Raw genomic sequence first — 25,338 nt, forward strand, 5'->3', positions numbered from 1 at the left:
CTAGACCATTACCTCCCCAATCAATGGTAATTGTCATGGTCACTATTACAGAGGCTAGGGGTGGAATTTTGTCGGCACATCTGCCCGAGGTTGGTACGATCCCGCCTGAGGCAACAGCGAATGCTGTTTTCTGAGCCAGAATTGGGGGCAGGTGTGCCGGTAAAATTCTGGCCTACCTTTCAATTCCAGATTTTTTCTTATTAACTGAATTTAAATTCCACCTGATGTTGTGATGGGATTCAAACGTGTGCCCCCAGAGCACTAACCGCTTAATATTAGGCCACCATCACCTGCTAATGGGGTGAAGGATTGCGAAGGAGACAGGAAGAGAATGGTCTATATTACTATATGTTTACATTCCATAATCTGCTGCTCCTGCTATTTCGACCCACGCCTCCTGATTAACTGTAGTCACTGCTTAAATACAAGTCAGTCTCATCTCTTTCCGTCAGTGTTTATTGGTAAGCAGCTCCAGCTAATCTGTAAACTCTCAATCCTGCCCAGCCACTAGATTTCTGAGCAGAAAGGGAGACATTATTACAAAAATTACATCAGCATTGAATGAAGCAGCTGGGTTTGTCAAAGACTGTTTGACATTGATCCGTGATGCCTGCTGTACAATGTTGTGTCCATTAATTGCCCTCAGGCTAAAAATCACGTGGAAGCTTTGAAATACAGCATATCCTGTAAAAGTCTGATATTAAAGTAGTTTTATAAGTGGAATGGATAATGAAGTAAAATATTGTACTAGAAAGGGGAATGAACTGGAGGTAACTTGCTCTGGCTGTGTGGTAATATCTTTGACGATGTTTGAACTGTTCTTATTTTATAAAGAGTGATGGATGCCTTGTGTGTGGTAACATTAAGAACTCGGTTAGGGACATTAAGTACTCTGTGATAACATCTATACTAATTCAATCATAAAACTAAAATGTGGCTTGTGATTGATACAGATGGATGGGCCATGTAGGAAGAATTGTAAATGACTTTGCTTTGTCTTCTCGTAAATCTCTGAACCTCAATTATTTCGAGAGAATTTTTGTTTATCAGAGTAATTTGTGAAGATGAGTCTGCACATAGACCCTCACCTGGTTTTATTGAAGGATCAACATTAAAGAAGAAGAGTTTGATTCAACAAGATTGTGTTCCTAGTTTTATTATGTGAGAATGGAGGATCAAATTCTTCATATTCAACATTCTTTGGAACTTTCAAAGCAAAGTTTTGGAATTGTTCAGTCTGTATACAGTTTGTTCTATTTCAGCTTATTAAGATAGAAGCCAGATCTTGACAGGCACCTGAAATTAGTGTTTTTTGCTGAGTCAAGCATGTTGCAATGTCATAGAATCCAGCAGTGCAGAAGGAGGCCATTTGGCCCATCGAACCTGCACCAACATCAATCCCACCCAGGCCCTATCCTCATAACCACGTGTATTTACCATAGCTAGTTCCCCCATGATATTAAAGGGCAATTAGGCATAACCATTCCATCTAACACACACATCTGTGGAATGTGGGAGGAAAGCAGAGCACTTGGAGGAAACCCACGCAGACATGGGGAGAACGTGCAAACTCCACACAGACAGTGACCCAAGCTGGGAACCCAGGTCCCTGGTGTTGTAAGGCAGCAGTGCTAACCACTGTGCCACCATTGATTGTGTTGATGTGGTCATTCTTTTTATCGTGGCAGTTGGAGAATGGCTTTGGAGCTGATAAAATCCAGTTACTTGTGAGTTTGAGCCAGTAGTTTATAACGAACAGCATTAGAAAGGAACCACTTTCAATGGCATTCTCCAATATAACAGAGAATTGTGTTTTGGTTTTCGCTAACTTTGCTATTCTCACCAGGAGGTAATACATTACCCACACAGACCTTCCCCTGTCAATCATCCAGTTTATTCAAGAAGATTCAGATCAGTAAATTCTCAGCGTTTATTTTCTGTGTGTGTTGAGCTAGTTAGCTGGTATCAGCCAGGGTAATATAACTGGCATCGATACTCTTGGTTTAGAGACAATAATATTGCAATCCTTCAATCCTTGGTGAAGAGTGTAAGCATTAAGGAAAATAAATTTGGGTTTTTTTGTAAAGATGGATCTGCATATTGACTCTCAAATATTTTTACTGAATGATCGATATTAAAGGATAAGAGTTTAATTCAGCGAGATTGTGTTCCTGGTTTTATTAAGTGAGAATGGAGGATTAAATTATTCATATTGAATATTCTTTGGAACTTGTACCCTCCCCAAAGCATCCACACTACCAGAAGGATATGGAGGCTTTGGAGAGGGTACAGAAGAGGTTTATCAGGATGTTGCCTGGTATGGAGGGCATTGGCTATGAGGAGAGGTTGGAGAAACTTGGTTTGTTCTCACTGGAACGACAGAGGTTGAGGGGTGACCTGATAGAAGTTTACAAGATTATGGGTGGCATGGACAGAGTGGATTGTCAGGTGCTCTTTCCTAGGGTAGAATAGTCAAGTACTGGGGACATAGGTTTAAGATGTGTGGGGAAAGATTTAGAGGAGATGTGCGAGGCAAGTTTTTTTACACAGAGTGTGGTAAATGTCTGGGTCAAGCTCCCTGGGAGGTGGTGGGAGCAGTTATGATAGTGACATTTAAGGGACCACTGGACAAACGAGAATGGATGGAAACAGGCTCCGTAAGTGCATGGATTTAGTTTAGACAGGCATCATGATTGGCACAGGCTTGGAGGGCTGAATGGCCTATTCCTGCGCTGTACTTCTCTTTGTTCTTTATAATGCTCTCTTCAGCCAAACAGCCTAGGCTCACCCGTACAGAGTGGCCACTATGATACTGGAGGACTCAGGGAACTGTGAATACATAACCCTGCAGGGACAGACTGGGATTTCTTCTTTCCCAGATTTATTGTCAGGTGTATGTTTTGGACAGTTACAATATCTGAAGCTGTTATTTCTTTCATCCTCCAAGCCTGTATTAAGATAATCTTCACTGAGAGACTGTTGGCTGAAATTCAGTGAAGGACCCATCAGTTCAGCACCAATCAATCGAAGCTCATGATATCCAGGCTCAGTGGAGGTAATATAAGAACAGGAGGAATCAGAACAGGATGAGGCCATTCAGCCCCTCAAACCTGCGACACCATTCAATAAGATTCTGACTGATTCTCAACCTCACTTCCCCAACCTATCCTCATATCTCAAGATTTCCTTCATGGCCCAAAATGCATCCACTTTTGACTTGGATATACAACTGGACATCCACAATTCTCCAGGATACAGAGTTCCAAACATTTACATCCCACTGAGTGAATTAATTTCTCTTCATCTCAGTCCATAGTTTTAGATTCTCCAGTCCAGGGAAACAATCACTCAACATCTACCCTGTCGAACTCTGTGAGGATTTTAAATGTTTCTATGCAATCATCTCATTTTTTTAAACTCCAAGGAATACAGGTCCATTCTACTCAATCTCTCCTCCTGGGAACTAATCTAAAAAATTGTCTTGAAAGGAAAAAAAAATCAAGAATTGCTTTTCAAGTAAATCTCCAGAAATATTCAAATGGAAGTCTCCTCTATTCAGTAACCTCATCAGGGATATCGCTTTGCTCATTCAATCATCACCAATATACTGACTTTGTTTCCCAATGCTGGATTAGGAGTGTTAATTGGAGAAAGTGGTGGGAACAGTTGGATTATGGCTACCTAACCCCATTGACAAGCACTGGGACGATCTCAGGGCTGGCGCTAGTGGTGAACGCCAGTTTTCTGGCTGAATAATTCTGCCAGCTATTTATTGAGTTGGGGAGACAGCGGCCTAATGGTATTGTACTAGTAATCCAGAGAGGCAGGGTAATGCTCTGGGGACCTGGGTTCAAATCCCATCACAGCAGATGGTGAAATTCAAATTCAATAGAAATTTGGAATTAAAAGCTTAATTAATGACCGTGAAACCATTGTCGTAAAAACACATCTGGTTCATTAATGTCCTTTAGGGAAGAAAATCTGCCATCCTTATGTGGTCTGGTCTACATATAATCCAGATCCACAGAATGTGGTTGACTCTTAAATGCCCCTGAAATCAATTCAGGATTGGGCAATAAATGCTGGCGATAAATCCTAGCCATGCCCACATTCCATGACCAAATAGGCAAAGTTCAGCAACAAGGGTTGTTTCTCTTGCCATGAGGAGAAACAACATCTCAAGGCAAAGGAACATGATTGATTTAAATTTGCGCTGCTTCAGGAAAGGACAATGTATAATCTGTACACAATTCCATTGATTTCCAGAAAAAAAAAATCTTTATTACCATTTTACATTCATTATAATTCAATTCTTTTAGTTTAATCTTGTTAAAAATACCAGTGTTGTGAAGTGGTTGTTATTAATTGAAATACAATAGCAGATGGAGTTCAGAGCAATCTCTATTATTTCTCGCCTTGGTGTTATCATTGGCTGGAATGAAACATACCACTTTGAGCAAAGATCCGGACTCATTCTGCAATAGAACTTGCAATGGGAAAGTCAGATAGATAGCTGGCTAATCGCTCTGTGTCTCTGTGTCCAACTAGGAGAATTGAATAAGCCTGTTTTCCACTGGAACACTGTGTCACCAGACAGTTGTCCTGTTCTCAATCTTTTGTCTTTCTGAAGACTTCACTAAGGTTTAGCTATAAAACCCTGTAGGGAAAATATAGAAACTGTGATCAGCTCCAAGTGAAGTCAGACCACCGCCTATAAACACCGTCATAAGTGGAACTCTATACTTAACTTCAATGTTGATTTTTAACATCTGAACCTTAATGTAATCATTTCTCATTCCAAATGCAGCTGGGTCTTGGCTGATTTTTTTAAACTTTCAAAAGCTCATTTGCAGAGGTCCTTATACATTTAAATAAGTTCATGAGAAAGATAACACTAAAAGTGCAAAATCAATCGTTTTTTTTTCCATGGGAAATTTGATATTCTTTTGCCACCAGTTTCTTCTTCCTTTACTGAATAGTAAGTATCTCACCACACCAGGTTAAAGTCCAACAGGTTTATTTGGTAGCACGAGCTTTCGGAGACCTGGGGCAATGCTCCAAAAGTTTGTGCAACCAAATAAACCTGTTGGATTTTAACCTGGGGTTGAGAAATCATTTTCTGCGCTTACCCCAGTCCAACACCAGCGACTCCTCTTTTACTGAAGGTGGTGATGTGTGAGGAAACTTGTTCACTAACTACGGACACATCTCTGCTTATTCCTCCTATGCTAGCTGGGAAATGAGAATATCAGCAAGCTATTCGAACACAGAGGCATCACAGCTGAGTCCAAATGTGTCATTGACGAACATTCACATGTGTACTTTCCAACTGTCCAATTGCAAATACTGAATATTACTGTAGGCTAGTGGATTTTGTCCTCTATTTAATGCTGGACAATGAGCCAATGATAGGATGAAGGATTCACACAGAAATTATCTTGTCCCCTTATTGAAATATTAGCAGGAGAGCCGCTGGAAATCCCCAAAGATTGATTTAGTGCCCAAAATATCATTTTGATGGAGATCAGAGCAGAAAGCTTGCTGCATTTACTCAGTAGGATTTTTGGAGAACCCATAATTAATTTTTTAATATAATTAAGGGACTAGCAAATTATCGACAGTGTTGCTCACGCAGTGTTACAACACAGTAGGGAGAGGTCAGAAACAGTCCAAAGGTTACCTACTGATCAGAAACTGCAACTAAATTGGAAGTTTGGCATTAAAAGTGAATGGGAAATGTTACGCCAATTTACAATGAGAGTTGGTGAGAGGAAAGGTCAACTTAAAGTTGCAACAAGAAGAATTAAGGTTTGTGTATTAACAAAACAAGCTGCTTAATAATATTCCAGCACGGCTTCTGAAACACTGCCCGAAGATTCACTACTTTATAATAGGGACTGTTTCAATCAAGTAGAGGAAATGACCGATGCAAATGGCTGAATAAAGCAAAATTGAGTTTAATTAGATATTATTCAGGATCCTTTGCTCCTGCTTTGTGAAATGAATCTCAATTATTTTTTGACTTTTGAAGGAACACTGTAAATATTGTTTTAGCAATGTCCTGGTAAATGTGAAGCTATTTCTCCATCTCTCTCTTTTGTTGCCTCACCCAATCTCTCCTCTGTCAGGGGATGGCAGTTTTAATGTGGAGCTGGGACAGGAACAGTGAAGTGAGTTTAATTTGGCTTTTTGGTTCCTATCAGGGAAGTTGGTTTGGCTGCTGAGCATCAGAGCAGCTTGCACTCTGCACCCTGCCCTCAGCTTGAGGTCAGTCTGACACAGGAACCTCAGGGCATCATTAATTTCTTGATTTCATGTACAGCAAAGCTCTGACTGCAGTTTCAGGCACTCAATTACCGAGCAACCCCAACCCATATCCTCAGAGCAACAACATTCAATAGGACGACATGGTGGCGCAGTGGTTAGCACTGCTACCTCACAGCGCCAGGGACCCAGGTTCGATTCTAGACTTGGGTGTCTGTGTGGGGTTTGCATGTTCTCCCTGTGTCTGTGTGGGCTTCCTCGGGTGCTCTGGTTTCCTCCCACAGTCATTAAATAGGGCTCGCGATGGCTAGTATTTTACAATTTACCAATTATTCTAACTGCCAGATGTTATAAGAAGGCTATGTTTTAAACTGTCTCCTTTAATTCAAGGTAAACTGGGGCATCTGGGAGCAGAGGTGGAACCTCGCACTGGATCTATCCAGGGGCAAATGTGTGTCCTGCTTATTATGGAGTCAGAAACTCAGATTGAAACTTATTTAAAGTCAGGTGCAAACATTAACACCTCAGCACAAAGGAGGAGGCAGATGTCATGTAGCTGCCAGAATCTCAGGCACATGGCCATTAGACCGAGGGGTCTGGTGGAGGAGACTAAAAGCTGATGCTGTAATGCCAGATAGAGGAAAAAGAGCAGCAAGTGGAGGGCTGGTGAAGATGGAAACCCTTTTGGTTGAAACAAGACTGCAGAGAGTTAAAAACCAAGGAATTACCAGAGGGTAGCTTTTTACTGAAAGCGCGTTCCATTACACTCAGAGGATTGAGTGAATGGGACTTTGGCCAGAATTTTACCATCCTGCCCACCACAGGAATTGGAACAGGTGAGGGACTGACCACAGAGAAGTCCATTGACCTCAGGTACAATTTTACAGTTCTGGGACAAGTGAAGTCATAAAATCCCACCCATTGTTTGAAAGGACATTGGAGGATTCATCCTTGTGAGGCAGGGCAAGGAGACCCTGTTAGAGCCTGGAGCAGCTTGGGATTTTCAAACTAGACCACACTTCTGTGGAGAGTGCAGTGTGATGTATAAAGGCCATGTTGCTTACTGTCATTTAGAGTTGACTACTATTTAATGCTGACTTTAGTTTGTAACGATAAAACCCTTAAAACATTAAGTGTTATCATATGATTCTTTGCACAGGACATTGGGAATTAATACCACACCCCCGTCACACGGCACTTTCCCGTGCAGGATGTGTAATACTTGCTCCTTTACCTCCTCCCTCCTCACTGTCCGAGGCCCCAGTACTCCTTTCAGTGTTTCACTTGCAGCTCCTTCAGTTTGGTCTTTTGGATTTCCTGCTGTCAATGTGGTCTCCTCTACACAGGGGAGACTAAACACAAACCATGTGACCACATTTGGAACACCTTCTCTCCATCCACAACCTTCTTGTTGCTTCCTATTTTTACTCAGCATCTTGCTCTCACATCCACGTGCCAGTCCTTGGTCTGTTACAATGTTCTGGTTAAGCCCAATGCAAAGTGAAGGAACAGAACCTCACCGCCGATTAGGCACTTTACAGTCTTCAGGACCAAATGCTGAATTCAACAACTCCAAGCCATGAACTCTCCTCCATTTTTAATTTTGTTCACTCTAATGCCCGTCTATATATTCTCATGTCTTTGCCCTTCTATGCTAACCTTTATTCTGCTATTAACACCTACCCTGACCAAGCTTTGTGTCTTTAATATTATCATTATCACTCTCTGTCCTGTGTTCCATATCTTTGTTACTTTATCATCTTTGTTCTCTATCACTGATGTTCTCTTTTGCTCCACCTGCCCCTCTCTGCTTTTTTGAAGAAAAGTCAGATTGGACTTTGAACATTAAGTCTGTTTCTCTCTTCACTGATGCTGCCACTCATGCTGTGTTTTTCCAGCACTTATTGTTTTTAATCAACTTCGATATGTCTATTGTAGCAACTGTCATTAATCATATCCTGTCACGGTTTTGTACAGACACTTGGATTCATAGAGTCACAGAGGTTTCCAGCTTGGAAACAGGTCCTTCAGCCCAACTTGTCCATGTCACCCTTTTTTTTAAACCTTAAGCTAATCCCAATTGCCCGCATTTGGCCCATATCCCTCTAAACCCATCTTACCCATGTAACTGTCTAAATGCTTTTTCAAAGACAAAATTGTACCCGCTTCTACCACTACTTCTGACAGCTTGTTCCAGACACTCACCATCCTCTGTGTGAAAAAATTGCCCCTCTGGATCCTTTTGTATCTCTCCCCTTTCACCTTAAATCTATGCCCTCTAGTTTTAGACTTCTCTACCTTTAGGAAAAGATATTGACTATCTGTCTTATTTTCTACAAATTGGTTTGGGCAGATATTTGAGTGAATATCATAGAATCATATTCGGTCCATAGATACTGCACTGACAATAGTCTCATCCTACAATCCTATCCCCACAACTCCACACATTTACCCCACTAATCCCTCTAACCTACATATCCCAGGACACTAAGGGGCAATTTAGCATGGACACAGATTGAAGGTGCGGGGAGGCAAGTACAGAAGTGATGTTAGGGGTAAGTTTTTCACTCAGAGGTTGGTGAGTGAATGGAATCGGCTGCCGTCAGTGGTGGTGGAGGCGAACTCGCTGGGGTCTTTTAAAAGACTTCTGGATGAGTATATGGGATTTAATGGGATTGGGGGTTATAGATAGGTCTATGGATTGGTAGGTGTTGATGTGATCGGCGCAACTCGTGGGCCGAAGGGCCTGTTTGTGCTGTAGTGTTCTATGGCCAATCAACTTAAATGACACATCTTTGGACTGTGGGAGGAAACCAGAGCACCCAGAGAAAACCCATATAGACATGGGGAGAACATGCAGACTCCACATAGCCAGTCACCCGAGCCAGGAATTGAACCTGGGTCACTGGCATTTTGAGGCAGCAGTGCTAACCTCTGGGCCATTGTACTGCCTGCATTGGCCGCTGAATATGACAGACTAAAACTGCATTCAACATGGTGGAGACTTCTGCTCTTTATTGCTGAGAGGTCAGCTTGTGTCAAGTAAGATTTGAGTTGACATAAGGGAGAGCAGGTATGAACATTGTCTAGGCTTCTGATCCATTCTCTCTTCCACCTTCTTCCATCAGGAAAAAGATACAAAAGTCTGAGGTTACGTACCAACCGACTCAAGAACAGCTTTTTCCCTGCTGCTGTCAGACTTTTGAATGGACCTACCTCGCATTGAGTTGATCTTTCTCTACACCCTAGCTATGTCGGTAACACTAATTCTGCACACTTTCTTTTCCTTCCCTATGAACAGTATATTTTGTCTGTGTAGCACGGAAGAAACAATACTTTTCACTGTATGTTAATACATATGACAATAATAAAATCAAATATGTGAGAATAAAAGATCAAGTAATTATTTTAATTTCAAGGATGTGATATTGTTATTGTGATCTTACACAGCGTGAAATTTAATCCGTTATTAACACTGATCTTCTATGAAAGTGAATCTGAAAGAATTGTAAATTCACTAAAATGAATAAAGTTATTTATTTAGTGACTGAAGTATATTTTCTCCCAACTCTCTTTCCTTTTCTCTGAAGGCACTATCTCAGAGGATTAGGGTGTTGAGGTTGATGACTGGATTCCATTACACTGTTTAAATATTAATTCTCCATATTTAAACTGAGAAAATGAATCTGTCTAATCACTGGTGTTACAGTTGAGTTTGATCCTGTCTCCTCCCTTTGACCCCTAGGCTGAAATTCTCCGATGTTGAACGACCCACTCCTGCTGCCAGCGAGAATGGAGAATTTGGCACTCTAAGATTTCCATTCACAGCAGCGGGACTGGAAAATCCCAGCCGCGGCAAGGTCGGAGAATTCTGGCCCCCTGCATTGGCCACGGAATAGCAAATAGGAACATGGCTTTTCTGAACTTTCTCCTCCCTGTGACATCGGCACTGAGGTTAATTGAAGCACCCGTGTTCTTGACCCATCTGAGATGAGTTAACTTGGCATAATTCCCAAGGGTTCCCAAGAAAACTTCCTGCTATGCCTGGCTGTCTCCAAGGAATGCATTTATTTATCTACATATTATGTGAGAATGAATGTGGTAGAGCAGGAGTGTGACTGGGAGCTTTTGTTGTCTAGTCTTGTAGTTGGTGAAGGATTATCACACGATGAAATGACCAGAGAATGTAACAATCAGTAAAAGATGTTGGTGTGGTTGTTACCTCTTCAATGTGATATGTCTCCTCTTCAGAAATGACTTCATCTTCAACAATTTCAGCCACTCTCTACAAAACATCAAAGTGATTGGCTGAACACAGACCTGACTGCGGGTTTTATTCCTTTAACCTTCACATTCACAGCATTCATCCCATCACACAATTAAATTCAATCTTAAATTCAGGAATAACCTGAAGTCAGAGGTAATTTTCTTCAATTACTTATGTTATAAACATGCATTTCCAAACACACCCAATACAGCTTGCCTTCAGGCAAAGTGACATGCGAGTAGAAATTGCAGCTGTTTTGTTTTGATAATACTTTGGTTGTAAATTGTTTTCTGTCGTTTTAATTTAGTCTCAGTTACAAACTAAATTGAAAAGCTGGTGTACAGGATGTGTGGAAGTGAAGCATTGGGAAGGAGAATCAGCAGAGTGAAAACTCTGATCGAGATGTACCAGAAAGTAACTGTCGAGATAAACAGTTCAGCCTGTCGCTACGGTGCGGGTCAGAACACATTCTCTTCCGCAAGATCATTTGAAAAACTTGCAAGAATTAACCTGACAACACAGCTGGATTTAATGTGGGTGAAGGGGGGGGGCCACCTCCTATTGGAGAACCAGAGGGATCCCTACTTTGCTTCTGTCATTGAGGCCTGATGTACTTCAGTGACCGTCAGCCACCTAATTGGCTAATGTTGGGTCTCCCACTAGAACTTGGATCCCAGAGACCCTACCATCAGCCAATCAGAGGCTGAAAATTCCTTTGTTGACAGTGTGGTTGGAGTTGGTGAGGCTTGACACGCCAGGGAATGTTGCTGTAAGCCTTGGGCACAGGTCAGCGCAGGGACAGGGATTGCAGGGAGGGGGGTTATCAGAGACAAAGGGTCATTGGGTTGATGGCAAGGTCAAGGCTTTGAGAGAGCCACCCTCCTTTCTAAAGCTGTGTCCTTCAATCATTTACTGAATATTTGTGAACAAGTGTCCCCCCGCCACCCACCCGCAAAGTTGAAACTTTTGGGAAGTTCAGGAAAATGCCTCCCATTTAATCCCTGAGCCACCGTATAACACTTGTGTCACACAGGTGCCCGGCAATAACGATTTCCAACAAGATAGAATCAAACCATTGCCCCTTGATATTCAATGACATTACCATTCCCGAATCCCCCACTATCAACATCCTGGGATTCTCATTGACCAGAAGTGGAACTGGACTAGCCATATAGATACTGTGGCTACAACAGCAGCTCAGAGGCTAAGAATCCTGAGGTGATTAACTCACCTCCTGACTCCTCAAAGCTTATCCATCATCTACAAGGCACAAGTCAGGAGTGTGATGGAATACTCCCCACTTGGCTGGATGGGTGCAACTCCAACACTCAAAATGTTTGACACCATTCAGGACAAAGCAATTCACCTGATTGTCACCCCATCTACAAACACACACTCACTCCCTCCACCACTGACAGACAGTGGCAGCCATGTGTACCACCTACAAGATGCGCTGCAGCAATTCACCAAGGCTCCTTAGGCAGCACCTTCCAAACCCACAACCACTATGATCTACAAGGACAAGGTCAGCAGATACTGGGAACACCACCACTTGGAGGTTCCCCTCTAAGCCACTCACAGCCTTGAAGTGGAAATATATCACCTTTCCTTCACTGTCGCTGAGTCAAAATCCTGGAACTCCCTCCCTAACAGCACCGTGGGTGTACTTACATCACACGGACTGCAGTGTTTCAAGAAGGCAGCTCACCACCATCTTCTCAAGGGCAAGTAGGGGTGGGCAATAAATGCTGACCTACCCAGCGACACCCACATTCTCAAAGTGAAACTTAGAAAGTTGTGGTGGGCTCAGGGATAATTAGAGGCAAATGGTTCATGAATGAGCCAAACAAATCCCACCACAAACACTCAAGTTGTGGGCATTTGTCCCTTCCCCTTCCCCTGACTTCATGGGGAGGGGGGGAGGGGAGGGAGGTTTTCCCACTGATGACTGACTGCCCTGTGGACTCTGGCCTGACCTGTGGGCCATCATCTTTCCTTCTGCATTGGGCTGGGTGGAATTTCTAAAGACCATCTTTAATACATGACTTATCATCACATACAACATGTTTATAAACTAACTCATTTTCAACAATTCCAATTTTAGCACACTAATTCACATCCCAATCTCTGCCCTAGGAACCTGACTCCTTCACTGATATGTGAGCTTTTGAAGGATTGGGAAGTTTCTCAATGCTGAAAGAAAGCTCAACCAACAAACTCCAAGGCTCAGATCTTCCCCTCAGGTTTGTGGCTTCCAAACGCACACAAGACTCATGACTGACTTTGCAATACTTTCACATACGATTCGTGTTTGTGTGCAGTTTCTGTGTTGTGATGAAGTGTGGGAGTGCGGTGGGTGTGGAAGTGAGCTGGATAAAAGGTCCTCTTTGCCTCTTGGAGACAGCAGCCCAACTCTTACCATTATTTAACCACACCCTAAACCTCAACCCTCCCATCCACCCTGACCCCATGTCCATTCTGATCTCCACTACCCCCTCCTTATCCCCTCAGATTTATTTTTTAATTCATTGTGGGGCATGGTGTTGCTGGCTGGTCAGCCTTTATTGCCCATCCCTGGTTTCCTGAGGGCAGTTCAGAGTCAACCACATTGCTGTGGCTCTGAAGTCACATATAGGCCAGACCGGGTGAGGACAGCAGATTTCCTTCCCTAAAGGACATCAGTGAACCAGGTGGGTTTTTCCAACAATCGACAATGGTTTCATGGTCATCAGTAGATTCTTAATTCCAAACAGTTTTGATTGAATTCAAATTCCATCATCTGCCGTGGTGAGATTCAAACATAGATCCCCAGAACATTTCTGGATTAATAGTCTGTGATAATACCACCAGGCCATTGTCTCTTCTCCATTCCCAACGCCCCTTCTTGTATCCTCCATAGTCACTCACCAATATTAATTATTTACCGTCCACATAAGCCAAGCAATTGCAATGGGAATTATTTTAAATGCAGGTGTAAAAAATTAAATCTGTGACAATTTAATAAAACTCACATTCAAAAATCTCAGTATCATTGACACTGCAAAAAAACTATATTCCTATAGAAAAAATGTTTAATCCCTTAAGTATCCATTAAGTTGCTTAAGCAAATAACCATATACTGAGAAACCACATCAAAGGTAGAATATGTTATTACATTCTCTTTAAACTGTCAATCATTCCTCTGAGCCATTGTGTCAATGGGCCACCTGCTGAAATCAGGCTGTTTTCAGATTTTAGAAATCAGACAAGCATTCATAATAGCCACAGCTATCAGAACAAACAATTGCAGCTACAAGACCTTGAATTTGCAAGAGCCAATTATGTTACATTTCTATTTCAAAGTACATTTCCAGTCAATAAGTGAAATGGAGGAGGTGCTTAGATTACTTTAAACATCCAACAGTAAGGAAATTAAAATTGTTGCCCAAAAGAAGACAGGAGAGTTTCCCAGCATATTTTTCTACACTTCTGAATGCACTATGGCACTTTCTGCATTGGAAAATGTATTGCAACGTGTATGAGGAATTACACGATGCTGGTTAATGTAAGCGGTGTCTTATCTATTCAGGACAAGGCAGAGGCCTATGTCGCATGAAAAACATGCCTATGTTAAAATACAACATTTAATAGTGACATCTGAAGGACTTGAAACATTCTACACTTACTCATAGATCATAGAATCCTACAGTGCAGAAAGAGGCCCTTCGGCCCATCGAGTTTGCACCGAACACAATCCCACCCAGGCCCTACTCCCATATCCCTACATATTATACCCACTAATCCCTCTAATCTATGCATCTCTGGATACTAAGGGGCAATTTCTTAGCATGGCCAATTAACCTAACACTGCACATCTTTGGACTGTTGGAGGAAACCAGTGTACCTGGAGGAAACCCACGCAGACACGAGGAGGATATGCCAACTCCACACAGACAATGATCCGAGCTGGGAATCGAACCCAGGACTCTGGAGCTGTGAAGCAGCAATGCTAACCATTGCGCTACCGTGCCACCCATGGTACTCGTCAGAACGTTTTCTATTTCTCAGCAGACTTTCTGCAATGGTCCTGAACTCTGGAAGAAGGTCTTTTTTAGGGAGCTTCCGAAACTCACCAGCACACAAAAATGGCTTGGGGAACAAACTCCAATATTTCTGTTATCCTCACAGTGGGAACCCTGACCTTGGAAGAGGTGCCGACATGTTTTGCACCCAAAGCCTACTTGTCCCGTTTATAGGTCACACGAGGGTGGCATGGGACCAGGAGGGCACAGGGAAATTGTTTAGATTCTGCATTTTTTGGGCCAGTTCCACGAGGAGGCAGAAATCCATTTAAAGTTACTGTGGTTACAACAAAACCTGCCCCTCAGGTTCCCACCACCACCCAACCCACAGATAAATGAGGAATTCTGCCAATGGTGAGATAATGATTGAAAATTAACCTCGAATAATAAACCAATTAAAATCATTCCCTACCTTATCGATTGGCAGTTCCACCTTGGTGTTTTCATCGTCAGGGATTTCCCGAGCTCCTTGCAGCTCAGCCCGTTTCTCATTCACTTTAAAAACACTCTTGTCTTCTGATGGATAGAAAGTTTATTAAATTGAGCAGTGAGTGAAAGAAAAGATCAGAGTATTTCAGATAGAGTGCACATAAGAAGCAACATTATCCCAGTTAGTTCACTCTTAAAATCACTGGAGTGCAGCAGGATATTAGTAATTCCTACTAACACCTCTGCCAACTGGAATTGTGCCAGCGTGTGTTGAACTAGACGGCACCAAATCAGATTAACCACGTCAACCAGAACATCATTGGTAGATGCCAGGGATGGTGAAATCTGGCTAAACTGGAAATTAAATGTTGCTTTGGACGTCGGTGTGTTTCTGTCCCTCCTGTGCCATATTCATTGTGCCCACGTCTATCCATCAGTTAAAGTATGTTGAGATCTTATGACATAACGTGTGACGTTTAAGGTTATCCCATTGAGACGAAATGTATCAGATCGGCAAAAACATTTTCAAACACAATCTGATATCTGATTCAGATAAATGAGGAACTCAAAAAAAAATCAGAGCGTCTAATGTTCCTTAATCAATGCTTTGATTAAACAATCAGTGTATATTTGGCAAATTGTGGATAGTGAAGAGGACACAGCAAGATAAAGACTGGTTGGAGTCTTGGTAGAGAAATGGCAGACAGAGTTTAATCTGGACAAGTGTAAGGTCATGCATTTTGGAAGGTCCAATGCATGTAGGAATTATACAGTAAATGGTAGAACTCTTAGGGGTACTGACAAGCAGAGGGATCCGGGTGTACATGTCCACCGATCACTGAAAGCACCAATGCAAGTGGAGAAGGTAGTCAAGAAGGCACATGAAATGCCTGCCTTCATTGGCCAAGATATTAAGTATAAAGATTGGGGGTCATGCTGCAGCTGTACAAAACCTTAGTTAGACTTCATTTAAAACATTTTGTACAATTCTGACCACCATGCTCAGAAAGATATGGATGCTTTGGAGAGGGTACAGAAGAGGTTTACCAGGATGTTGCCTGGTGTGGAGGATATTAGCTATGAGGAGAGGTTAGATAACTCGGTTTGTTCTCACTGGAGTGATGGAGGTTGAGGGGTGACCTGATTGAGGTTTGCAAGATCATGAGTGGCATGAACAGAGTGGATAGTCAGATGCTCTTTCCTAGGGTAGAAAAGTCAAATACTAGGGACATGGTTTAAAGTGCGTGGGGAAAAGTCTAGAGGAGATGTGTGAGGCAAGACGTTTACACAGAGGCTGGTGAATGGGATCTGCTGCCTGGGGAGGGGGGTGGTCCGGGGGGAGCAGATACGATAGCGGCATCTAAGAGGCAACTAGACAAATACATGAATAGGATGGGAGTGGAAGGATACAGACTCTAAGTGCATACGGTTTTAGTTTAGGCAGGTATCATGGTTGGCGCAGGCTCGGAGGGCCGCAGGGCCTGTTCCTGTGCTGTGTTTAACTAAAAACAAATTTAAACCATATTCAAAATCTGAGCTTCTTCAGCAGGAAGCTTATATTTGAGCAATCTTTCAGCTCTGTCAATATAATCAGCTTGTAGCGAGGTACTGGCAGGTATTAACTACCTGGTTAGATATTTAAATATAGATTGACATATTCCCTTATTTTCCTTAAATAACGACCAGGTTCAGTTACATGAGCCTGATTCGCTGTGTGAAGTGACTCTGACACATTGAATCCTGTTTAATGGAGGTGATGGGGGTCATACCTGGTGGCTGCAGAGCCAGTGACGGTCCCGTGTTGTCTCCTTTTGGCCCTGTCTGCCATTTTAAATACCAAGCCGAGAGGGTTTGGGGTTGGATTTCCGGTTGGGGTAAGGGAGTCGGGGGAGGGGGGTGGGGTGGATCTGGGTGAATGGAGGGGTGGGATTTGGGGATGGGATTTGGGAGTGGGTAAGGAATACATAGAAACAAGGAGGAGAAATAGGCCATTCGAGCCTGCTCTGCCATTCACTTTGATCACGGCTGATCATTAAATTCAATATCCTGGTTCCCCCCTCCCCCATATCCCTTGATCCCATAGCCCCAAGATCTAATTCTTTCTTGAAATCACATGTTTTGACCTCAACTACTGTCCGTGGTAATGAATTCCACAGATTCACTGCTGTCTGGTGAATTCTCACCTCTCCCATAAAAGGTTTACCCTTTATCCTCAAACTATAACCTCTAGTTCTGGACTCCCTCACCATTAGGAACATTCTTTCTGAATCTTGCATGTCTAAACCTGTAAGAATTTTATGAGTTTTTATATGATCCCCTCTCACTCTTCTGAAGTCCAGTGAATGTAATCCTAACCGATTTATATATGACAGAGATTAGTCATTAGTCACTAACTTCACCAGTAAGTGTGTGGAAGACTATGTGTCAAAGAAGCAAATCCGTGTGTTCCCCAACCAAAAACCACGGACAAACAGGGATATCCACTGCTTACTGAAGCCCAGGTGTGAGGTGTTCAAATCAGGCAACATTGACCAAACAAGAAAGATCTAAGGAGATCCATCAAAGATGCCAAAAGACAGTACTGGACTAAGCTAGAGTCCCAGGCTAGCCACACAGACCCCACCGACAATGGCAAGGTCTGCAAGACGTAACAGGCTATAAAATGAAGGCATGTAAAATCACCGGCTCCAACACACCCCTCTCTGATGATCTCAATGCATTCCACATCCATTTTGAGCAAGAGGTCAGCGACAGCATGCCCCCCACCCTGGAAGCCCTGGATGAACCTGGATCCGAGGTCATCATTGCAGGAATCAGAGCAGCTTTCTCAAACCCATGGAAAGTGACGGGCCCGGATGGAGTACCAGATAAGCACTCAGATCCTGCACGGAGCAGCTGGTGGGGTATTTACAGACATCCTCAACCCCTCTTTACACCAATCTGATGTCCCTATCTGCTTCAAGAAGGTGACCGTCATCCCAGTACCTAAGAAAAGCCAAGCAGCGTGGCCTTAGTGACTATCGGCCGGTGGCTCTGACATCCATCATTATGAAATGTTTCGAAAGGCTGGCCACGGCACAAATCAATTCCAGCCTCCTGGACTACCTGGATACACTACAGTATGCCTATCACCACAACAGGTACACAGCAACCATTTCCCTGACCCTGCACTCAACCCTGGAACATCTAGATAACACAAAACTCATCTTCAAACTCTCTTGACTCCTCCCTCTGCAACTGGATCCTGAACTTCCTAACTCTCAGACCACAATCAGTAAGGATAGGTAACAACACCTCCTCCACAATCATCCTCAACACCAGTGCCCCACAAGGCTGTGTTCTCAGCCCCCCTTCTATACTCCCTATACACCTATGACTGTGCGGCCAAATTCCCCTCCAACTCGATTTCCAAGTTTGCTGACGACACCACCGTAGTGGGCCAGATCTCAAACAATGACAAGACTGAATACAGGAATAGACAATCTGGTGAACTGGTGCAGCAAAAATAACCTCTCCCTCTGTGTCAACAAAATGAAGGAGATAGACAATGACTTCAGGAAGTACGGAGAACATGTCCCTGTCTACGATTCACCTGACGAAGAGGCTGTCCCCTCGAAAGCTTGTGAGAATATTATCAAATAAATAGGTTGGACTAAAACCTGGTGTTGTCAGACTTTTTACTGTGTTTACACCAACGGGGACAAAGTAGAAAGGGACGAGAGCTTCAAGTTTTTAGGTGTCCAGATCACCAACAACCTACCTTGGTCCCCCTATGCTGACACTATAATTAAGAAAGCTTACCAATGCCTCTACTCTCTCAGAAGACTAAGGAAATTTGGCATGCCAGCTACAACTCTCACCAACCTTTACAGATGCACCATAGAAAGCATCCTTACTGATTGTATCATAGCTTGGTATGACTCCTACTCTGTCCAAGACCGCAAGAAATTACAAAATGTAGCCCAATACATCGCGCAAACCAACCCCCTATCCATTGTCTACACTTCCTGCTGCCTCGGCAAAGCAGTCAGCATAATTAAGTACCCCATTCACCCCAGACAGTCTCTCTTCCATTGGGAAAAAGATACAACAGTCTGAGGTCATGTACCAACTGACTCAAGAACAGCTTCTTCCCTGCTGCTGTCAGACTTTTGAATGGATCTACTTTGCATTAAGTTGGTCTTTCTGTACACCCTAGCAATGACTGTAACACTACATTCTGCCCTCTCCCATTTCCTTCTCTATGAATAGTATGCTCTATCCATAAAGCATGCAAAAAACAATATTTTTCACTACGTACTAATACATGTGACAATAATAAATCAAATCAAAATCAAAGTCCTACCATCCTAGGAACCAGCCTGGGGAACCTTTGCTGTATTCCCTCCACAGCAAATACTCATCTTCAATTCCATTATTTTCCCAAAACCGTTTCCCTACTAATACTGACTTCTTTCACTGCCTTATTAAAACTTGTTTCTCTCAGAACTTCTGGTACATTATTCATGTTTTCCTTTGTGAAAACTGAAGCAAAATATGAATTTAGTTCCTTGGCCATTTCTTTGTTCCCTGTTATGAATTCCCCTGTTTTTGACTTGTCTCTGTTCAGAATTCCTCTGGAAATGCCGCCTGCACAGGCAGCACACTGCTTTTCCCACTTTGGAAAAGTGCCAGAAAATTCCACCCAATGTCTCCTTCCCTCACTTGCTGCTTCCTCAGTGCTGGAGGGCCTGTGATTGGCCCTCCAATATCGAGTGTCCACTTGCTGGCTTTAATTGGACAACAAGTCCACCCACCAGCTATTAATTGGCCAATTCCTAATTCAGGGGAAATCAGCAGAGAATTCCTGATCTCCACACAGTGAGCGTTTGTAAATCCCATTTCAGACTGACTGAGGCTCCTGAGGCTGATGGGATAAATCCTGCCTCAAACATCAATGTGTGTGTGTGTTTGATTGTGAGTTTGTGTTTAAGTATGAGTGTGGAGTGTGTTTGGATGTGTGAGTGAGTGTGTGTGTATGTGAGGGTTTGTGTTAGGGGTGTGTGTGTATATAGTATATATATAGTGAGTGTGTCAGTGTGTGAGTACAGGTTGAGTGTAGGTAGCTGGAATTTAAATAAAATTGAAGTGGGAACACTCTTTTGGCAAGCCACGCTCCCCCATTTATTCCTCCAGTAGTGTGTTCCCGTTTGGTTATTTTCTCCATCTTGTCCCGGTAGTTTGACAAATGGATGAAAGCATTGACTGGACTCCATCTACTGTAACGTAATGTAATAACACAAAATAGCCTGAAATATGACCACAATGGCAGATTGAATCATTCACTCACACTCACTCACTCACACTCCCTCGCTCGCTCACTCATGCATGCATTCACTCACTCACTCACATGCTCACTCACTCACACATGCGCTCACTCACTCACTCACGTGCTCACTCACTCACACATGCGCTCACTCACTCACTCATGCGCTCACTCACTCACTCACGTGCTCACTCACTCACACATGCGCTCACTCACTCACTCACGTGCTCACTCACTCACACATGCGCTCACTCACTCACGCACGTGCTCACTCACTCACTCACTCACGTGCTCGCTCACTCACTCACTCATTCCCTTGCTCACTCACTCACTCATTCCCTTGCTCTCTCACTCACTCACTCACTCATTCTCTTGCTCACTCACTCATTCCCTTACTCACTCACTCACTCACTCACTCATGCACTCAGTCACTCGCTCACCCCCACACTCAGTCACTCTCACTCACTCATTACCTTGTGGCTGTGTGCTAATATTGGGAGGGAAAATGAATTTCAGTCCCTGATGAATGTTCAACAAAATTTCAATTTTAAAAATGAGAATTCTTACCTTTGGTATCATCCCCAAGCTGTGAATTCTTTGACAGATTCCGATTTGGCTTCACTTTAACTGGTTTTGCGAAGAATATAGAGTGTGTTTCTGCGTTGTTCTTTCTTTGTTTCCCTCTTATCATCTGTGATGACACTGGGACTTGAGCTGTATCTCCTGTCGATTGGACCCTCCTCTTGTCTGACTGGAAATAGATTCAGATCTTCATTTACGTTGTACTTACAACACTCCTCCATCTTCACAATTATTCCCATCCCTAATTGCCCTCAAGAAGGTGGTGGTGAGCCGACTTCTTGAACCGTGGCAGTCCATGTGGTGTAGGTACATCCACAGTGCTGTTAGGAGAGATCTCATCCTATTATTTCCTCCCTCATGTATCTGTCTAGCTGAGCCTTAAACGAATCCTCATTCCTGAAGGTTTCACCACTGAGAAGCCTTTGCTAGGCCCCATTCAGGACACCTGGTTCTGGTCTTTCATCTATCCAAATATGAGTGCTTTAAAAACAAGTCACATTGCTCCTGAACCAGGCTGATTATCTTTGCTCATTTTAGCCCAGTGACGTTGGAATTCACTGGGACACCCATCTCATTGTTTAGATTCATAGATTCATACAGTGCAGAAAGAGGCCCTTCAGCCCATCGAGTCTGCACTGACCACAATCCCACCCAGGCCCTACCCCCATATTCTACCCACTAATCCCTCTAACCTAAGCATCCTAGTACACTTAGGGGCAATTTTAGCACGGCCAATCAACCTAACCCACACATCTTTGGACTGTGGGAAGAAATTGCAGCACCCAGAGGAAACTCACACAGACACGAGGAGAATGTGTAAACTCCACACAGACAGTGACCTGAGCCAGGAATCGAACCCAGGACCCTGGAGCTGTGAAGCAGCAGTGCTAACCCACTGTGCTGCCGTGACACCCATTGTCCTGATTTAACAGAAAGCAGGAATCCCCCAGGGGTATCCCATACTGGGAAAGATTAAATTCATCAACAAATCCATTGGAAAAGCTCACTCTTATCTTTTGGATATGAGAAAGAAAGGAAAGTGTGAGGATATTCTCAGGATAGCACAGGGTAAATGTCATAAGATCACAAAGCCATTTTTAATTATAAGCCTCACACGTACGTGTTTGTCTCTGAATAATTCCAATTTTATGTTTGAAATGAGCTCGCTGGCTCCCTCCGGTGATCGTTACGATGCAAGTTTACACTCCTGTACTGTGATTACATCACATGATAAATACTGCTCGATAAAATGGATTTGGTAGTAAACAGATTCTCAGTGGAAGGAGACGTCTGCTGGAAGATTATCATCCTTCATTGTAACGGGTGAGAGGATGGAGGCTTTTATTTAGCCAGTCTGTGTGATAATTATCTTAAGTAGTCTCACAACACCAGGTTAAAGTCCAACAGGTTTATTTGGTAGCACAAGTGGCTTGTATTACCAAATAAACCTGTTAGACTTTAACCTGGTGTTGTGAGACTTCTTACTGAGCTTACCCCAGTCCAACACTGGCATCTCCGCATCATGATAATTACCTTAGCAGGTGAAGAGAGAAGCGCAGAATCACTGACACCATCCTGGGATAGGACGTACTGTCTCACACAATGGAAGCAAATAATTAAAAAGAATTAGTTGCACAATTGTTAAATTTACTCATTAGTCACAAATAAGGCTTGCATTAACACTGGAATGAAGTTACTGTGAAATTCCCCTGGTCACCACACTCCAGCACTGGTTCAGGTCAACCAGCATGTCTTTCAGGCTGTGGGAGGAAACCAGAGCACCCAGAGGGAACCCACACCAAATGTTCAGACTCCAGATAGACAGTGACCCAAGCCAGGAATTGAACCTGGGTCTCTGGTGCTGTGAGGCAGCAGCGCTAACCACTGTGCCACCATTGTTCGTGCAAGTCTTTTTTATATAATTTAATTTTAAATTCAAAGACCACTGTGTCACTCTGTATAGCAGTTGTGAGGCATTTACTGTTTTTGTACTGAAATTCTTTCCCAAGCTTTTCAAACACTATTTTTTCAGTCATGTAATTACTACAGAAAATAACTTAAGGTTCACAGATGCAAATCAGAATCTTGGGTGAGATATTGAGGCATCAATGTTTGATCAGTAACTATTATTTCCACATGGAACAAATAATAGAAACAGAAGAAAACACAAACTGGGAATTTATAGAAGCAGGAATCTGATTATGTTATATTGTAACGAGTTCCGAGTTATGTCTGTGTTTTTGTAGATGTGCGATGTGTCTGTGTACCATTGGAATGCTAATATTGTTTTGTAATTACTGATGTTTTATGTGGATGATCATTAGAAAATGGTGAAGTTAACATTTCAACAGTAACAGAAATAAAAATGTTTGTTCAATATTTGACGCGTGGCTTGTTAAATACCCAAGAATGTAACTCTGTCTGCAGAATTATTCCACTCAGCTAACATGAAATGGATGAGGATTGTCCATGTGACTGGGAGCATTTCTGATCAATGTATGCAAATGTTGGACTAAATTTGCTGCATTACAGAATGTCCTTTGACTTGCTGTTTAAACTCAAATTGAACTCAAGGGCCCACCCTCACATTTACTGAGCGATATGACTTTTAGTAAGAGCCATGAAGAAAGGGACACAGTCTACATCAACATAGCAACTACCATAGACCCGGGTGGGATTGTTGTTGGTGCAGGTTCGATGGGCTGAATGGCCTCCTTCTACAATGTAGGGATTCTACGATTCTAGGATTCCAAAGTGACATTTTACCAGGTCCATCCATCATCATACATAGATTTTAAAATAAGTTAATTCAGGTATGACAACCACATCACAAATAGAATTCAGATCCCGTTCTTCGAGTGTGGGAGGAGTTTGAATGTTCCCCATGTGTCACCACAAGAAATAAATAACTTTGACCGTCAGTCAACAACCGACTTAGAAAATGTTGTCATGTTATTGGTTTTGTTAAAAGGGCAAACAGATCATTTTTCACCAAAATGCATAAATCAGTTTATTAAAAATAACTCCCACAGGAGATTCCAACTCAAAACTACAATATTTTTTTCAATTTGCTATAAGATGTATTGGATTCTTCAGGTCGCAGTGTTTACGCTAACACTACCTTGCTGGCCTGTAATGAGTGGAAACTGCCACTCTGAAATGACAATGACTTTGTTACTGTGTCTCAGAGATCAGCCCCACTTTTTCACTCTCACCCTTTCAGGAGATGATTTACCTCTTTGCTGTGATTCTTGTGCCTGGTCATTTGTTGACGCCTGAAAAAAGAACGTTCATACAACAATTACTTTCTGTTTTCCCCATTTAAAATCTTTATTAAAAGAATCATTGAAATGTGGCATGTCTGCTCTCTGAAGCTTACTGCATATTCATATTTACAGGTCGGTAAAACCATTTGCATCTTTGTTGGTGTATACTGCATTGAAGATTATAGAATCCCTACAGTGCAGAAGGAGGCCAATGAGCTAATCGGGTCTGCACCAACTCTCTGACAGAGTATCTTACCCAGACCCTCTCCCCTGCCCTATCCTCCTTACACTTGATTATACTCATTGAATGTTTTTAAGGCAAGGATAGATACATTTTTGAATAGTAAAGAATTAAGGGTCATTGTGAGCGGGTGGATGAGTGGAGCTGAATCCACGAAAAGATCAGCCATGATCTCGTTGAGTGGCACAGCAGGCTGAGGGGGCCAGATGGCCTACTCCTGATCCTAGTTCTTGTGTTCTTAACCCATCTAACCTCCACATCTGGGGACATGGGGCAATTTAACATGGCCAATCCATGTAACCTGCACATCTTTCGAGTGTGCGAGGAAACCGGAGCACTCAGAGGAAACCCATGCAGACACAGGGAGAATGTGCAAACTCCACACAGTCACCCAAGGCTGGAATTGAACCCAGGTCTCTGGTGCTATGAGACAACAGTGCTATTCACTGTGCCACCGCATATCGCAGACCCATTTAGTCATGTCATTTAATACAGAAAACAAAATCTCAAAACAAATCAGAAGAGAAAAGGAACCGATGGAAAGACTTGGGCAAACTGAAGAGAGGCGACCAAGAACATGTTTGAGGAGATGGTTTATATTTTAAAGGTCTGAGAGAGGCTGGAGCTGAGACATTGGCAGAGAGGTTTGTGAAAAGTAATTCAGAGACAGTAGAGAGCTCTGACACTTGTCGCTTTTGGGGTTTGAAAATTCTGAGCAATTTGTGGTAACTCACTGTCCACACAGTGAGAGTGAGGAGAAGGAATGTTATTAAAATTCTCTCATATCGGAGCTGTTTGCAGAACAGCATCATCATCCTGGCTGAGATAAACTAAATCTAAACTCTGCCCAGATCAACAAGGAAGTGAGTAGCTTTCCTGCATCGAATTAAATAGTTCTGACACATACCGATGATTTTACCAGT

At 42.8% G+C, this 25,338-nt stretch overlaps 1 protein-coding gene across 1 annotated transcript in view; it reads right to left on the minus strand.

Moving 5' to 3' along the window:
* Positions 1-4,062: 4,062 nt before the first annotated feature.
* Positions 4,063-25,338, minus strand: part of dcdc2b (doublecortin domain containing 2B) — a 56,778-nt gene continuing 35,502 nt past the window's right edge. The window contains exons 6-11 of the mRNA XM_080211322.1: positions 24,144-24,183; positions 22,442-22,498; positions 20,894-21,077; positions 15,005-15,108; positions 10,487-10,549; positions 4,063-4,657 (exon numbers count right to left, since the gene is read on the minus strand). Coding sequence (XP_080067448.1) covers positions 4,637-4,657; positions 10,487-10,549; positions 15,005-15,108; positions 20,894-21,077; positions 22,442-22,498; positions 24,144-24,183 — 469 coding nt within the window. The 3' untranslated portion in view covers positions 4,063-4,636. The remainder of the gene's footprint in view (positions 4,658-10,486; positions 10,550-15,004; positions 15,109-20,893; positions 21,078-22,441; positions 22,499-24,143; positions 24,184-25,338) is intronic.

This window comes from Carcharhinus amblyrhynchos, chromosome 24, assembly GCF_965287045.1.
Source record: "Carcharhinus amblyrhynchos chromosome 24, sCarAmb.v2.hapA, whole genome shotgun sequence".
In the NCBI taxonomy this organism is placed as follows: domain Eukaryota; kingdom Metazoa; phylum Chordata; class Chondrichthyes; order Carcharhiniformes; family Carcharhinidae; genus Carcharhinus; species Carcharhinus amblyrhynchos.